General features: G+C 20.4%; 8 protein-coding genes across 8 annotated transcripts; 2 read left to right on the plus strand and 6 right to left on the minus strand.

Moving 5' to 3' along the window:
- Positions 1–804: 804 nt before the first annotated feature.
- DDB_G0268822 (hypothetical protein) lies at positions 805–3,987 on the plus strand (the record flags this gene model as incomplete). The annotated part of the gene is made up of 2 exons (XM_641900.1): positions 805–1,465; positions 1,550–3,987. The coding sequence occupies 2 exons, from the start codon at positions 805–807 to the stop codon at positions 3,985–3,987; spliced, it is 3,099 nt and encodes a 1,032-aa protein (XP_646992.1).
- A 476-nt stretch (positions 3,988–4,463) lies between these two features.
- Positions 4,464–5,906, minus strand: DDB_G0268824 (hypothetical protein; the record flags this gene model as incomplete). Its single annotated transcript, XM_641901.1, has 2 exons — positions 4,464–4,827; positions 4,972–5,906. 2 exons carry the CDS (start codon positions 5,904–5,906, stop codon positions 4,464–4,466), a joined length of 1,299 nt encoding a protein of 432 aa, XP_646993.1.
- A 224-nt stretch (positions 5,907–6,130) lies between these two features.
- On the minus strand, positions 6,131–9,190 carry DDB_G0268826 (hypothetical protein; the record flags this gene model as incomplete). The annotated part of the gene is made up of 1 exon (XM_641902.1): positions 6,131–9,190. The coding sequence occupies one exon, from the start codon at positions 9,188–9,190 to the stop codon at positions 6,131–6,133; it is 3,060 nt and encodes a 1,019-aa protein (XP_646994.1).
- A 2,782-nt stretch (positions 9,191–11,972) lies between these two features.
- Positions 11,973–12,529, minus strand: DDB_G0269008 (hypothetical protein; the record flags this gene model as incomplete). Its single annotated transcript, XM_641903.1, has 2 exons — positions 11,973–12,286; positions 12,400–12,529. 2 exons carry the CDS (start codon positions 12,527–12,529, stop codon positions 11,973–11,975), a joined length of 444 nt encoding a protein of 147 aa, XP_646995.1.
- Positions 12,530–13,332: 803 nt separating this feature from the next.
- DDB_G0268828 (hypothetical protein) lies at positions 13,333–13,922 on the minus strand (the record flags this gene model as incomplete). The annotated part of the gene is made up of 2 exons (XM_641904.1): positions 13,333–13,658; positions 13,790–13,922. 2 exons carry the CDS (start codon positions 13,920–13,922, stop codon positions 13,333–13,335), a joined length of 459 nt encoding a protein of 152 aa, XP_646996.1.
- Positions 13,923–14,372: 450 nt separating this feature from the next.
- On the minus strand, positions 14,373–14,925 carry DDB_G0269092 (hypothetical protein; the record flags this gene model as incomplete). Its single annotated transcript, XM_641905.1, has 2 exons — positions 14,373–14,686; positions 14,790–14,925. The coding sequence occupies 2 exons, from the start codon at positions 14,923–14,925 to the stop codon at positions 14,373–14,375; spliced, it is 450 nt and encodes a 149-aa protein (XP_646997.1).
- Positions 14,926–16,026: 1,101 nt separating this feature from the next.
- Positions 16,027–16,257, plus strand: DDB_G0268830 (hypothetical protein; the record flags this gene model as incomplete). The annotated part of the gene is made up of 1 exon (XM_641906.1): positions 16,027–16,257. One exon carries the CDS (start codon positions 16,027–16,029, stop codon positions 16,255–16,257), a length of 231 nt encoding a protein of 76 aa, XP_646998.1.
- A 148-nt stretch (positions 16,258–16,405) lies between these two features.
- On the minus strand, positions 16,406–16,858 carry DDB_G0268832 (hypothetical protein; the record flags this gene model as incomplete). Its single annotated transcript, XM_641907.1, has 1 exon — positions 16,406–16,858. One exon carries the CDS (start codon positions 16,856–16,858, stop codon positions 16,406–16,408), a length of 453 nt encoding a protein of 150 aa, XP_646999.1.
- Positions 16,859–17,249: the final 391 nt, after the last annotated feature.

Consider the following 17,249-nt stretch of genomic DNA (forward strand, 5'->3'; position numbering starts at 1 on the left):
TAAAAAAAAAAAAAAAAAAAAAGGAATAGGAGTAGGAGTGAAAATAATAACAATAATAAAAAATAAAATAAATTTAATTAAAATAAATTAAAATAAATTAAAAAATAAAAAAAAAAAAATAGAATTAGTAAAAGTAAAAAAAAAAAAAAAATAAACTTTTAAAGAAAAATAATAATAATTTTAATAATAATAACAATTCAGTTACCCCCCCTTTGTTTAATATAATATTTTTTTAAGATATATATTGTACTTATCCAATTTTTTATTATTTATTTTTTTTTTATTATTAACACGATAAATGAGGGAGGGTTGTTTTTAAAAAAAAAAAAATATGTTCGTCTTTTTTTATATCATTTTTTTTTATAGAGGGGTTTTTTTTTAAATTTTTATTTTTTTAATTTTTTAAATTTTAATTTTTTTTTAATTATTATTTTTTTTTTTATTTTTTTTTATTTTTTAAAAAATAAAAAATAAAAAACAAACAAAAAAAAAAAAAACACAAACACATCCCTATCAATTATAGATTTTTTTATATTAATTTTTTTTTTTAAAATATATACATTTATTAGATTATCTTTAGCAAAGAATTAATTATTTTTAAAAAAAAAAAAAAAAAAAAAAAGAAAAAAAAGAATAGAAAAGGAAAAAGAAAATAGCTTTAGAAAAAAAGTGTTTTTCATAAAATTATTTTACAAAAATTAGTGTGGTGAATTTTAAAGATATAGCTAGGTTCAAGTGATCAAAATTTTTTTTTTTTTGGAAAAAAAAAAAAAAAAAAAAAAAGAAATATAAAATAATAAATCTATGTCGCACAGTGTGGTTAGTTCTCCAACTATAATTTCTCAACTTCTTCCTTTTTCGACAGATAGCAGTAATAACAACAATAGCAATACTGGTAGTAGTAATAACAACAATAGCGGCAATTTAAACAATACCGAAAGTAATAATAGTGGTGGTAGTAGAAGTAGAGGAAATAGTGGATCAAATAATTATAGAATAAACACAGTTTTACACAGTGGTAATACTAGTAATAATAACTCTCCAAATTCACTCAACTATAATAATAATAACTCTCCATTGTCCAATGGAGTCGTCACAGGTAGAAAGAGATCTCACTCTGATTTAACAGCTTCTATCCTTGAAGCACAATCATCAATGGATTTTATGAATAATAATAATAACAATAACAACAACAATAACAATAACAATAATAATATTAATAATAATAATAATAACAATAGTTATCATAGTAGTAATAATAATAATAGTTATAGTAATAATAATACATCACCATCGTCATCATCATCATTATCTTGTCATGACATGATGGTTCAATATAAGTCATTATTACCACCAATACCATTCATTCCATTATCTCCAAATAAAAGTAATAATAGTGGCAATAATAATTCAACTATTAGTTATACATCAATTGTTAATGACGAAATGTTTAAATTTAATACAGGTATGTAAAATTTTTTTTTTTTTTTTTTTAAAAATAAAAAGTTGGTTACTAATAGAGTTTTTATTTTTATTTTTAAAAAAAAAGGTATTGATTGTAGTAATAAAAAAGAAGATAGTAGTATTAATAATAATAATAATAATAATAATAATAATAACAACAATAACAATAATAATATAGAGGAAATTTATTTACCGATTGATGTGTTAGATTTAATATTTTCACAATTATCATTTATAGATAGATGTATTTGTGCATCAGTATGTAGTTCATGGAGAAATGTATTAATAATGCAGCCACATCCATTGTTGGAGAATTGTTTTGTATCACTTCATAATCAACCACCAATTCAATCGGTACCAATTATAACACCATTTTTATTAAATAACTTCAATATAACTATATCACCATGTTCATGTTATAAATGTTATTATACAAATCCAACCTATAAATATTTATCAAACTGGATGGAATACTTAAAACCATTCTATTCAGTTGTTAAATTAAATAAATTGGTTTTTAGAGTATTTCAAAATTCAACTGATATGTCTACCTCTTCTTCTTCTTCACCTTCTTCACCTTCATCAAATACAACAACAACAACAACCACCACCACAACTACCTCTTCTTCATCTTCTGCTGGTGGTACAAATAATAACAATCATAATAATGATGGTTTACTTTCTCCATTCCCTTCATCACCAATGCCAACTTTCCCAGAGTTTAGTATAAGCCAAATTAATAATAACAATAATAATAATAACAATAATAACTCTAATAATAATAATAATAATAATAATAATAATAATAATAATAATAATAATAATAATAATAATAATAATAATAATAATAATGGTAGAACAAATCACTTTTTACATCAAAGTCCATTTTTAACTGGATTACGTAATAGTGGTGAACATCAACATATTCATAATCATTATCTTCATAATCATTATAACCAACAACAACAACAAACACAACAACAACAACAACAACAACAACAATTGTTACAAACTCCACAACCACAACATTCACCATTGGTATCAATATCATCACCATCTAGTGCATCATTAGCTGCATCTTCAATTCAATACAATGGAGGAGGAGGAGCAGGAGCAGGAGGAGTAGGAGGAGATCAACAATTAGAATTATTATCAAATTGTGAATGCCATGAAAAGGTTTCAAAAGAATCAATGTTACATGGTGATGATAGTTTTGATGGTAATAATGGTGGAAACTATTCACAATGGTGTTTAGATTTAGAGAAACCAATAACATTACCATTAAAAGATAGAAGTGCATCAATACCATTAAGCACATTTATTAAAGTTTTAGATAATAGTGAAATGGTTGAAAGAATAAAGATGAGAGTTTGTATAGATTTACCATGGTCAAAAACTAAAGAGTTTTCACTTTTTAAGCCAATAAAAAATGCAGAGAAATTAACAGAGATTGGTTTATTAAATCATGACCCATTCGATACTAGTATGAGTTCAGCTCAAACTACAACCTCAAATATCAATTCATTGATTTTCTCAACCCTATTTTCAAATGCATCAAGTTTTGTAAATTTAAAAAGACTCTATTTAATTACCACCAACATCGATCATAAATTTCTTTACAATTTAAAACTTCATTTACCATCGGTTACAGGACTTCATTTATCAGTTTGGAATGTTAATGTACTTGGTTTATTTGAAATGATCACATCGGTCTATGGTGATTCATTAAAGGAACTTTCCATTAGATTTACAACTTGTTTAGGTATAAAGTATAAACCATTCTCTCATACCGAATATAAATTGGATGATTCAATCGTGGAGTTATTGGTTAACAAATGCCCAAATTTACAACATTTCTCATTCGAGGGTTGGTTATCAAATATATCTTCGAAATCATTTCAACTCTTATCAAAATTAACCTTAAAACATTTGGTATTAAAGAATGGTCCATATTCTCAAACTTCATGTAAACCAATTTGGGCAAGAGTTAAAATGGAATCAACAGAGAATCCTTATCAATCATTATTGGTTTCTGAACAAGAAATTAAAGATTTTGTTAGATCTCAAAGAAATTTAAAAGTATTTGAAATTTTTACACCACAAATCGATAAATTCACTTCAAAAGACTTTTTAAATAATTTAGAAATTTTAGATATTAATCAAGGTTCAACTGGTGGTAGTAGTAGTAATTCTACTTCATTAACAATAATTAATAATAATAATAATATAAATAATAATAATAATTCACCAGATTTACCATTTGAATGTGATAGTTTAAATAGTTATTTAACCAATTTACAAAACCTTCAAAAACATGTAGCATTTAGTCATCAAGAGAGTTTGAATAGTTTATCAGATGATCTTATCACCAATTTCGTTGAATCTGGTCCAAATTTAAAATATTTAAAGATTGTTGATAGATTAAACTTTCGTTCTCACATTAAAGGTGGTAATAGAAATAAATATCATAGATCAAAATTATCAAATTATTTTAATCAACAATTTCAATGTAATAAACATTAATCAATAATAATTAATAATTGATAATAATTAATAATTAATCAAAAGTAAAAAAAAAAAAAAAAAAAAAAAACAATAATAGTCCGAACTTAACCAAAAATTTGTTAATTTTCATACCAAATAAAATTTTAGTATTTAAAAATACAAATAATAAATAATAATAATAACTAATAATAATAATAATAATAATAATAATAATAATAATAATAATAATAATAATAATAATAATAATAATAATAATAATAATAATAATAATAATAATAATAATAATAATAATAATAATAATAATAATAATAATAATAATAATAATAAATATTAATAAAAAAAATTGATTTATTTATTGAAAAATAAATAAATTTTGTATATTTAAAAAAAAATAAAAAAATAAAAATAAAAAAAAAATATATATGTATATATATATAAAATAATATTTTAATATTTTTAATTTTTAGTAAATTAATTTATTATCTCGTTATTATTTATTTTTTTCTTTCTTTTTTATTTTCTTTCATAATATTGAGTGATGGCATCTTTATACCTTCTTGATGTTTAAAAGAGTCTCTATCCATATTTGTAACATTTAGAATGGTAGTTCTTATATCATCTATACCTTTACTATCAACTGAACTAGTTTGAATAATTGTTGGTAAACAACATGTTGTTTTTTGAATTTCTTCCTTTAATGAACCATATAAACTTCTAAGCATTGATGGTGTAGTTTTATCAATTTTTGTTAATACAATTTGGAATGAAACTTTATGTTGATCTAATAAACTCATTGCTTCTATATCATTTTTATGAATTTTATTTCTTGAATCAATTAATAAAAATACTTTAAATAAACTTTAAATAAATAATAATCAAATAATAAATAAATAAATAATAATAAATAAATAATAATAATAATAAAAAAAAAAAAAAAAAAATTAGTTTTTTTTTTTTTTTTGTTTTTTTTTAATATTTAATTAATAAATTAATAATACAAACTTTGGTGAGGTTAATAAAAATTCAGAAATTGCATTACCCCAAACAGTTGATTTCTTTTTTGAAACTTTTGCAAAACCATAACCTGGTAAATCGACAAGATAAAGTTTTTCCCAAATTTGATAGAAATTTATAGTTTTTGTACAACCTGCACTCTTTGAAACATAGGCAAGATCACGACGAAGTACTGAATTTAAAAGGGTTGATTTACCAACATTTGATTTACCCAAAAATGCAACTTGGGGAAAATGTTTCTTTGGAAAATCAACAGATTTAATTGCCATTGTATCTAATGATGCTTCTTTACTAAAGAAAACATTTGCAAATAGAATATCTTTTTTTGTTAATTCTCTTTGTATACCCAATGTTTGTTCAACCAATTCTAAAGGTATTTTCACTTCTGATATATTCTCTTTACCTTGTAAAGCCATTAAATTTTGAACCTTTTTTTCAAAATATCTATCATTTTCCGAAGATAATTCATCAGTGAAAATTGGTTCACCTTTTACATCTATTGATTTTTTTGGTTTTTCAATTGGTAATGGTCCTTTAACAAGTGATTCTGGACTTCTAACTCTTTTTAAATCTTCAACGAAAAATGGATTCTCTTCTAAATAATCTTGAAATGATTTTTTTTGATAATTTGGATCATTTTTCTTTTTTTTTATAATATCTTCTGATGTATATTTAATATATGATGGTTTTAAAGTTGCTGCTTTTCTTTTTTCATGTTTTTCTTTTAATTTTCCTGCAAATGTTCCTCTTTTAAATTTTGGTGTTGTTGTTGTTGTTGTTGTTGTTGTTGCATAATAAATCTGTTGTTGTTGTTGTTGTTTTGGTTGTATTATTGATTGTATTACATTTATATTATTTTTTATATAAATTGAATTACCACTAATTAATGGAAATTCTTTTATTCTTTTAACTAAACTAAACATTCTAAAAAAAATTAAATAAATAAAAAAAAATAAAAAAAATAAAATAACTTTTATTGGAATGAAAAAAGTTAAAAAAAAATAAAATAACTTTTATTGATTTACATATCCAAAAAAAAAAAAAAAAAAAAAAAAAAATTAATTTTTTAAAAAATAAAAAACGAAGAAAATTAAAAATAAAAAACGAAAAAAAAAAAAAGATTTATCTTTAATTTATTTTTTATTTTTTAAAAAAAAATTTCTTCATCATCTTGAAAAGTAACATTATATAATCTTGATAAACCAGTTTTAATCATTGAAAAAGAATTTGAAAATGGATCACAACGTAATGATAAAACACCTTTTATATTAAAGGAATTTGGAAATAAAGAAGACAATATATTATTACTATTACAATTATAATTGAGATAATCATCATGATCATCATTTATCATTAAAATATCTCTAAAAGTTTTACCAGATTTTGAATCGAAAATTCTAACACAATTTTCTTCACAAGAACCTACCAAAGCTAAAGAACCATCACCATTATAATAGGAACGAGAATAATTATAAGTTTTTTGAGTTTGTGGTAAATCAAATTTTAATAATTGTCTACCATCACTGCTATCCAATTGAGAGATATTATTATCATAACAAGATACCAATAGATTGCAATCATCTGGTGAATAAATTGTCATTACAACCTTACCATAACCAGAGGTAGACCAAATTGCACCATCTTTAAATGATCTTCTAGTATCCCATTTTTTAATACTACCATCAAATGATGATGAAACGAATTGAAATGGATCAGAATTTGAATATTTTACAACATTGATTTTATTGGTATGAGCTTTTTTGATATTACCAATTAAGGATTGTCTTTCAATATCATAGATTGAAATGAAATCATTTGAACCACTAGTTATGAATGAACTTGAATTACAATTACTATGTAATGAGGTTAATCTTGGATATATTGGATATTGAGCAATCATTGATTCATTTACACTCTTTGAAAAATCAATCAATTGAATGATACCATTCTCTGTACCAACTAAGAATTTTGTATTTGAAGATTCTTTCATCCATGATAAACCTAATATATTACCATTACCATTAATTGAACTTGAAAATAATGGTGGTTTTCTTAATGGTAATGATGATGATAATGATGACGATGATGCCGATGGTGATGGTAATGTTTGAGGATTTAATGATAATGATCTTAACTGATTCTTTAAATAAGAATAAAAACTACCTTCATAATCTGAATTATTATTATTTTCATCATTAATTGAATGTAAATCTAAAACTTCAATAAAACCATCAATTGAACCAACAACTAATATACCATCTAAATTTGGATGATATTCAATTTGTCTTGGATATCTTACAGTTTTTATATCTTTAATTATTGGATTCTTATTATAAAAATTTGAACTTATTAAGATTTTCTTATTTATTAATTTATTTCTATATTTATTTGTATTATTAAATGAATCTTTAATTTCACAATTTATTAATAATTTATTAATCTCTCTAAATTGATTTGGTGATCTACAAATTGATATTTCAGATTTATCATTATTATTATTATTATTATTATTTGGAAAAATGAAATTTTTATTAACAATTTCTTTTGAATATTTTCTTTCAATTTCATCAATTATTTTACCATCTAATGATTTTAATTGATTACCAAACATTGTTATAAAATATTCTCTATAATATTTATTATTTAAATAAATTGGTAATTGATCAGCTGATGATATTAATATTCTTGAGGATGCAGTTGATAAAACTGATTTTTTCCAAAATCCAATTGATTTACTTGTACTAAATAAATTATAATTTTGATTATTATAATTTTGATTATTATTATGATTATTATTATTATTATTATTATTATTATTATTATTATTATTATTATTATTATTATTATTATTATTATTATTATTATTATTATTATTATTATTATTATTATTATTATTATTATAATTATAATTGTCATCTTCTTTAAAATATAAATGAATTAAATTCTTATTTGATCTTAATGCAATCCAAGTTGGTATTAAACAAAATAAATTTGTTTTAATTAATGATAAAACCTTTAAATTTATTAATTTACTAAATGTATTATGAGTTATTGTTGAGATTGGATTTTGATCTAAAATTAAGTATTGTAAATCTTTAAATTCTCTTAGACCAATTAAACTATCACTTGTTGATAATCGATTCCTAGTTAAATTTAAATATTTCAATTGTTTTAAATTACCTAATTGCGCTTTAATATTTGAAATATTCGAATCTATTAAACTTAACTCTACTAAAAATTCAAATTGTGGTAATACTAAATCTTGATTCCAATTAATACAATGTAATAATATACAATGCATTGAATTTTTTAAATTTTTATTTTCATTTTCTTCTTGTTCTTCTTCTTCTTCTTCTTCTCTAACTAATTGATCATAGTTTTGATAAAAATCATTTCTCTCTATAAAATTATCATCAACTTTTCTACTATTAGTTGATTTTGATGATTGATTGGATGGTAATTTATTATTATTTATTAAATATAATGATTTTAAATAATTAAATGAAAATTGATTAAATATTATATTGATTTTAATTATTTTTAAATTATTATTAATTTGTTGTCGTTCTTGTCGTTGTTGTTGATGATGATTTTCACAATTTTTAGAATACATATCAAATTTCATTCTATATTGAACGATTTTATGAAATAAAAGTCTTTCATATCTTTGATCTATTACTTTAATAATTTCAAAAAGATAATTTACGAGTGTTTGTTCTTTTAATTGATTATTTTTACCAATTTCATAAAATTTTTCATCAAATCTATTTAATTTAGTTATATCATTATTATTATTATTATTATTATTATTATTATTATTATTATTATTATTATTATTATTATTATTATTATTATTATTATTATTATTATTATTATTATTATTATTATTATTATTATTATTATTATTATTATTATTATTATTATTATTATTATTATTAGTTATTGTTGAGTTAAAACTAAAAAATCTAGTTCTATTATTATTATTATTATTATTAAAATTGTTATTATCTGTTATCGGTGTCATTGTTGTTGTTGTTGTTGTTGCTGATGTAGCTGTTGTTGTTGTTGATGGGGCAAAATTAAAACTTCTATTATCATCTAAATGATAATCAGATAATTGTCCCTCTTGATCACTTATACTATCAGAGTCATCCTCGCTGAATGATTCATATGAATCATATTCAAAGTCACTCAAATCTTCTGACATTGAATTTAATTTATATTATAATATAAAAAATATTTTGTTAATTGGTGGTGAAAAAAAAAAAAAAAAAAAAAAAAAAAAAAAAAAAAAAAAAAAAATGAAAAAATTAAATTAAAAAAAAAAATTAAAAAAAAAGAATATAAACACTAAGAAATTTTTTTTTAATTCTACCACAAAATTTTTTTTTTATACTTTGGACCTTTTTGTGAATAATTGAATTAATTCTGAACAAAAAAAAGTTCGAGTTATACCGGAAAAGATCAATCTTTTCGCGAAAAATTTTTCCATATTATTTTTTTTTTTTAATTTTTTTCATTTATTCACAATTAAAATAAAAAATAAAAAATATAATAAATAAAATAAATAGTATGATTGACAAAAAAAAATCAAAAATACTGGGGCTCAAATAAAGGATTTATTTTTTATATGTAGTTTTTTTTTTTGAAGTTCATTTTTTTTATATTTTCTTTATTTCTCTATAAATACAACCAAATTTAATTCTACGATAGGTCTTAACAAATATTGTTTAATATTATTTAAAATTTTTGTTTTAAATAATGTGTTTTAATCAAAACTCGATCTTTTTTAAAATATGCTGAGTTAATTATAATTAATTCAATTATCCACTGATAGGTCCAATGAATAATATAGTTTTTAATTTCTTTTTGATAAGAAAATAGGTAAAATAATAAATACAGGAAATGTTAGAATTGATAATAATGGTAGTACCAGAATAAATCGTAAAAAATGGAACATCTTAGAAGGCCACGTAAATGTTGCCAAAGCAAATCCAACAACGTGTTCTATTTTCTGAAAATCTAATGGTCAATGATCTAATCAAATCAGAGTTGCCTGTTTCATTATTGAGGCTTTGGAGAATTCATATATCAATTGAAAAATCTACATGGTTATCAAAACTTGAACAAAATGAAATTTCAAAATTCAAAATAAAATTAAATTTTTATTTTGATCATTTTAATTATTTTAGTTTTTATATATAAAAAATAAAATAAAATAAAAATAGTGTTTTACCTTTATACATTTTTGGATAAAAAGTGTCTTTTTTGATTATCTTTGTCCATCCATATTTTTTTTTTTAATTATTTTGATTTATGGCCACACCATTAAAGATATTTGCAATTTTTTTTTTTTTTGTGTGATAGTATTTGTTCAATTGAAAAAACAAAATAAAATAAAATAAAATAAAAAAATAAAATAAAATAAAATAAAAAAATAAAAAATAAAATAAAATAAAATAAAATAAAAAAATAAAAAATAAAATTGAAATAAAAAAAAATAAAATAAAATAAAAAATAAGAAAATGAAATGAAATAAAAAATAAAATAAAATAATATAAAATAAAAAAATGAAAAATAAAATTAAAATAAAAAAAAATTTTGTGATCAGAAAGATATTAAGGTTGGCAACCATTTATAGATTTTTTTTAATTTTTTATGAGAGAAACCGAAATTGATATTTTTTAAAATGAAAAATATTGAAAAAATGAAAAACTACATATTTTTGTCCAGTCACATAATAATCTTTTTAATTTAAAAAAAAAAATTAAAAAAAATGTGAAAAAAATAGAAAAAGAAATAAAAAATAAAATAAAAATATATTTTTATTTTATTTTTCATTTCATTTTCTATTTTTTTATGTTTAACTTTTTTTTTTTTTTTTTTTTTTTTTTTTTTTTTTTATTAAACAGTTCTGGCGCCATTTTCTAAAACGCTGTAAGTTTTTCCAGAGGTATATGAACTCATCATAGCAGTAATAACGATATTAATAACTTGGGTTTGTCCAGCAAAATTATTAGTCATAGCATTTTCGGCTACTTGAACATGTGCAATTGTTGATTTTCCTTTTGCACCATTTAATTGGGCTTGTGCTATCTTTGACAATTTTGTGTAAAAACACCTTGCATATCAATTCTAACAGATCCTTAATTTGCTATTGTACCTGCTCCGTTTCTAAAAATATTTGCATATTGCAATTGGTCTGCTGCACTTGCAAGATCTTTTTTTTTTTAAATGAATACGAAAAAAAAAAAAAATTGTATTAATTGATTGATTAAATTGATTAATTGTTTATATTTATAATATATGTAATTTTGTTTTTATTATTTAATAATTTACCTTTTTTATTTTTATTATTAGAGTTAACACCATTTGGAATATCTCCACCTTGTTGAGAAACAACAACTACTAATCAAAAGTTAATAGATAATAAGACAATTAATAATAATAATAATAATTTATTAGAGTTCATTTTTTTTTTTTTTTTTAATAATAAATAGTTTTTTTTTAGTGAATAAAAAGTTTTTTTTTTGTAAACTGTAAAAAAAAAAAATTTAATTATCATCATAATAAAAAAAAAAAAAAAAAAAAAAATTAAATTTAATCATAAATCTCCACCAACAATTTGTTTTTTTCTTCTCTTCTTGTAATTTAAAAAATGGTGATGTGATCCATAAATTAGTTTTTAATTATTTTTATGTGGTTTTTTTCTTCTCTTCTTTTAATTTAAAAAATGGTGATGTGATCCATAAATTAGTTTTTAATTATTTTTATGTGGTTCGAAATGATGTAGATCAACTTACTTAAACAACCAACCAAAATACAAAAAAATATCTTTAATTTCTAAAAAAAATAATGAAGATTTTTTTTATTTATTGAATAAAACATAAATATAGAGCACTCAAAACACACAAAATTATATAAAAAAAAAAAAAAAAATTAATGCACCATTCCATTTTTTTTTTTTTTTTTTTTTTTTATAAACCAGCTCAAAGACCATTATCTAAAACATGGTAGGTTTTCCCAATGATATATGAATTCAACATAGCAGCAATAACGACATTAGTAACGTGGGCTTGTTCAGCAAGATTATTACTCATTGCATTTTGAGCAACATTAACATGTGCAATTGTTGATTTTCCTTTGATACCATTTAATTGGGCTTGTAAGTTGAACCATCTTTGACCATCTCGAGTGTAGGAACCTTGCATATCAATTCTAACAGATTCTCCTTTTACTATTGTACCTTGTCTATCTCTAAATATATTTGCATAATTTAAGTCTTCTGCTGCACTTTTAAGATCTTTTTTTTTTTAATAAACATTTATAAAAAAAAAAAAAAAAAAAAAAAAAAAATTAATTAATTATTTTTATTGATTAAATATGTTATTTGGTTTTTATTATTTAAAAATTTACCTTTTTTATTTTTATTATTAGAATTAACACCGTTTGGAATATTTTCACCTGGTATAGGAACGACAACTGCTAATGAATAGCTTATAGATAGCAAGACAATTAATAATAATAATAATTTATTCTGGTTCATTTTTTTTTTTTTTAATAATGAATGATTTTTCTTTTTTTATTTTTTACTAATTAATAAATAAAAATTTTAATTTATAATCATCAAAATAAATAAGAAAAAAAAAAAAATACATAAATAAATATAAAAAAATATAAAAAAAAAATAATTTAAAAATAGATCACCCAAAACCAAGAAAAAAAAAAAAAACTTTATTGAATTATTTTTTATTTTTTTTATTTTTTAAAAAATAATTTGTTTTTATTATTATATAATTTTTATCACAAATAAATGTCAACCTCAAGATTTAGTGTCCTCTTGCCCCATTTTGCTAATTATTAATTTATTTCTTTTTATTGTTTTTTTTTTTGTTTTTTTGTTTTTTTTAGACTCTGGACAACAAAATAAAACCACTATTTCTGTGTGCACCCTACCAAATTAAATGAAAATTCCTAAAAGGGAAGAAAATAACAATTTGTTAAAAAAATAAAAAATGATAATTAAATTAAATTATTTTTATTTTTTCAATTTATTTTTTAATTTATTTTATTTTTTTAAAGGTTTGAGATTTATTAATGATAAAATCCCCCTCTGGTTTGATATTAATTCAAAAAATTTTTTAAAAAGAAAATAAAATTTTAAATTTTTTTAAAAAAAAAAAAAAAAAAAAAAAAAAAAAAAGGGAAGTTCATATTTACCTGGAAATTTGAAATTTAAAAAATAAAAAAAAATATTGTATAATATTAGTTTGTAATGTTTGTAATTGTTTGAAAAATAAAATTAAAATATATTTATATGTTAATTAACTTTTATTTTTTTTTTTTTTTTTATAAACCAGTTCTGGCGCCATTGTCTAAAACACTGTAAGTTTTTCCAGAGGTATATGAACTCATCATAGCAGTAATAACGATATTAGTAACTTGGGTTTGTCCAGCAACATTACTAGTCATTGCATTTTCGTTTACTTGAACATGTGCAATTGTTGATTTTCCTTTGACACCATTTAATTGGGCTTGTAAGTTGTGCCATTTTTGACCATTTTGTGTGAAAACACCTTGCATATCAATTCTAACGGATCCTTCATTTGCTATTGTACCTGCTCCGTTTCTAAAAATATTTGCATATTGTAATTGGTCTGCTGCACTTGCAAGATCTTTTTTTTTTTAAATGAATATGAAAAAAAAAAAAAAAAAAAAAAAAAAAAAAAAAAAAAAAAAAAAAAAAAATTTGTATAAATTGTTTATATTTATAATATAATTTGGTTTTTATTATTTAATAATTTACCTTTTTTATTTTTATTATTAGAGTTAACACCATTTGGAATATCTCCACCTTGTTGAGAAACAACAACTGCTAATGAATAGCTAATAGATAATAAGACAATTATTAATAATAATAATAATTTATTTGAGTTCATTTTTTTATTTTTTTTTTATAATAAATAAATAGTTTTTTTTTTTTTTTATAAATTGTAAAAAAAAATTTAATTATCATCAAAAAAAAAAAAAAAAAATTAAAAATTAAATTTAATCATAAATCTCTCCCAAAATCAAGAAAAATTTAAAAAAAATAAAAAAAAAAAAAAAAAAAAATTAAATTATAATGCAAATCGAAGAAAAGATATTTTTTTTTTTTTTTTTCAGTTAAAATCTCATTTTAAAAATTAATAAAACAACCAACCAACCAATGAAAATACAAAAAAAAAAAAAAAAAATAATAACTTAAATTTCTAAAAAAAATAATGGAATTTTTTTTTATTGAATAAAATAACATAAATATAGAGTAATCAAAATACACAAAATGATATAAAAAAAAAAAAATGAATGTAATCATTCTGTTTTTTTTTTTTTTTTTTTTTATAACCAGTTTAAAGACCATTTTCAAAAACATTGCAGGTTTTTCCAGAGGCATATGAATTCATCATAGCAACAATAGTGATATTAGTAACACTGACTTGTTCAGCACCAATACCAGTGATTGTATTGCCATCAACTATAACATGAGCAATTGTTGAATTTCCTTTGACACCATTTAATTGGGCTTTCAAGTCGAGCCACACTGGACCATTACTTGTGAAAGAGCTTTGCATATCAATTCTAACACTTCCTTTATTTGCTATTGTACCATTCATATTTCTAAAAATAATTGAATATTTTAATTGGTCTGCTGCACTTGCAAGATCTTTTTTTTTTCAATAAATATGTAAAAGAAAAAAAAAAAAAAAAAATTAATTATTTTTATTTACCAGTAAATGTTATTTGGTTTTTATTATTTAATAATTTACCTTTTTTATTTTTATTATTAGAGTTAACACCATTTGGAATATCTCCACCTTGTTGAGAAACAATAGCTGCTAATGAATAGCTAATAGATAGCAAGACTATTGTAAATAATAATATTAATTTATTATTTTTGTTCATTTTTTTTTTTTTAATGAATGAAATTTTTTTTTTTTATGATTTAAATAAAAATTTAATTTTACTATAATCAAAATAAAAATAAATAAAAAAAACTAAATAAAATAAATTTAAAATAGATCACCCAATACTTTAGTGAATATTTTTTTTTTTTTTTTTTTTTTTAAAAAATAATTTGTTTTATTTTAATTTAATTTTTTTGTTTTGTTAATTTTATCACAAATAAATGTACAACAAAATAACACCACTTTTTTCTGTGCACACCTTACCAAATTAAATGAAAATTACAAAAAGGGAAGAAAATAACAGTTTGTTAAAAAAAAATATATATATTTTAAAATTTAATTATTATTTTTTTTTTCCTTTTTGTTCCATTTTAATATTATTTTTTATATCCAATTCATTTTCTATTTTTATATATTTGAAATTAAAAAAAAAAAAAAAAAAGGTTAAGGAAGTACAAGAAATAAAATTGTAAAAATAAAAATAAAAATAAAAATAAAAATATTAATAGAAAAGCAAATTCTATATAAAATATCAAACAACAAAAACTAAAATATTTTAATTAATATAAACTTTTTTGATTAAAAAAAAAAATTTAAAAAAAATATATAAATTAAAGAATAGATTACTCAACAGTGAAAACAATAAAAAAATCATTTTAAAAAAAAAATTATTTGTTATTTATTTTTTTATTTTTTTTTTATTTTTTTTTACAAATTTATTAAAAAAAATGAAAAAACTAAAATTGTCATTTTAATCATTTTTTATTTTCGTAATTTTAATCATTTATAACTATTCTTTAATAGAATTCTTTTTTTAAAAAAAAGAACACCATGGAAGATTTTTGTTTTTTTTTTAAAAATGGATATAAATTATTATTTTTTTTTAAAAAAATAAAACAAGATAATATCCAAAAATAAATAAAAAAGAAAAAAAAATGCCTCCAAAGATTAAAATAATTACAGGCCCAATTGGTTCTGGGAAAACAACAATTTTAAATAGAATTAAAGAGTCATATGAAAAGAAATCTTTATTGGTCAAAAGGTTGGATTTTTCGGTGAACCTACTGATTCCACTGTAGCTAATGCTCTCCTAAAGGATATGTACTCAAAGTTTCCATTTGCTAATGATCAGTTTGAAACTTTACAAAAATACCTATTGGCTGTAGAAGCTAATGATTTTTGTAATGCTTTGTCATCGTCAGAGTATGATATTGTTTACTTTGATACATCGGTTTTGTATGGAGTTGTATTTTTACAAACTGCTAATGATTTGAAAATCATAAACAATCAAACCTATTCAAATTGTCTAAAACGTTTTACTATCAAATGATTTCAAATTAATTTCGAAAATGCTGAAGTAACCATATTAAAAGTCATACCACCCATAGATAAGTGTATGGAACAAATTAAAGAAAGAGGTAGAGCCTTTGAAGTCGGTAGTTTATCCATGGAATAAAAAATTAATAAATAATGATTTATTAATTTTTTATTTTATTTAAAATAGAAACAAAAATAGTTATGGTTTTATTTATTTCTTCTTGTCTAGTGTCATCATTTTCTTTTGGCACTTCACACAATCTAACAATTTTTCCATTTATGTACTGAAGATTTGTTAATAAAGCAGTTCTTTCATTAAAATCATTTTCTTCAATACAAATGATATATTCACTGAGGGGCATACCATCTACTCCTTGACCAAAAACCATTTTACAATCTTCAAAGTAATCTCTTGAGAATTTATAATGTTTAAAAAGGATAATGTCAATTATTTTTAGCATTTTTTCTTTACAGTCAACCGTACATGCACTGGGTTTAAACATTGGAAATTCATCTAGATCTGTTAATAGCCACAGGTATTTACTACAATTTTCCTCAGCATCTTCAACAGAAAGATCTAAATGTGGGCACTCAACAGAAGTTCTTTCTTTCATTATTTAAGTTGTAATATATTGTGATAATGTTTATTTTTAATGTTTGTTAAAAAAAAAAAAACTTATATTTTTAATGTTTGTTTTTTTTTAAAAAAAAAAAAAAAAAAAAGCATATTGGGTGTGATGTTTTTTTTTTTGGAAATAAAAAAAAAATAGAAAAACAATGTGGGTGCAGTGTTTTTTTTACAAAAATAGAAACACTTGTGGGTACAGTTTTTTTTTGCCACTATCACTTATTTTTTTTAGTTTTTTTAGACCTTGAAACAATAAAAAAATAAAAATATTTATTTAAAATTTTTATTTTTTTTTTAATTTGTATATTAATATTTTTTAAATTTATTTGTATTTATTCAAAAATTTTTTTTTTTTTTTTTTTGAGTATATAAATACA

This window comes from Dictyostelium discoideum (genome assembly GCF_000004695.1).
Source record: "Dictyostelium discoideum AX4 chromosome 1 chromosome, whole genome shotgun sequence".
Lineage (NCBI taxonomy): Eukaryota > Evosea > Eumycetozoa > Dictyosteliales > Dictyosteliaceae > Dictyostelium > Dictyostelium discoideum.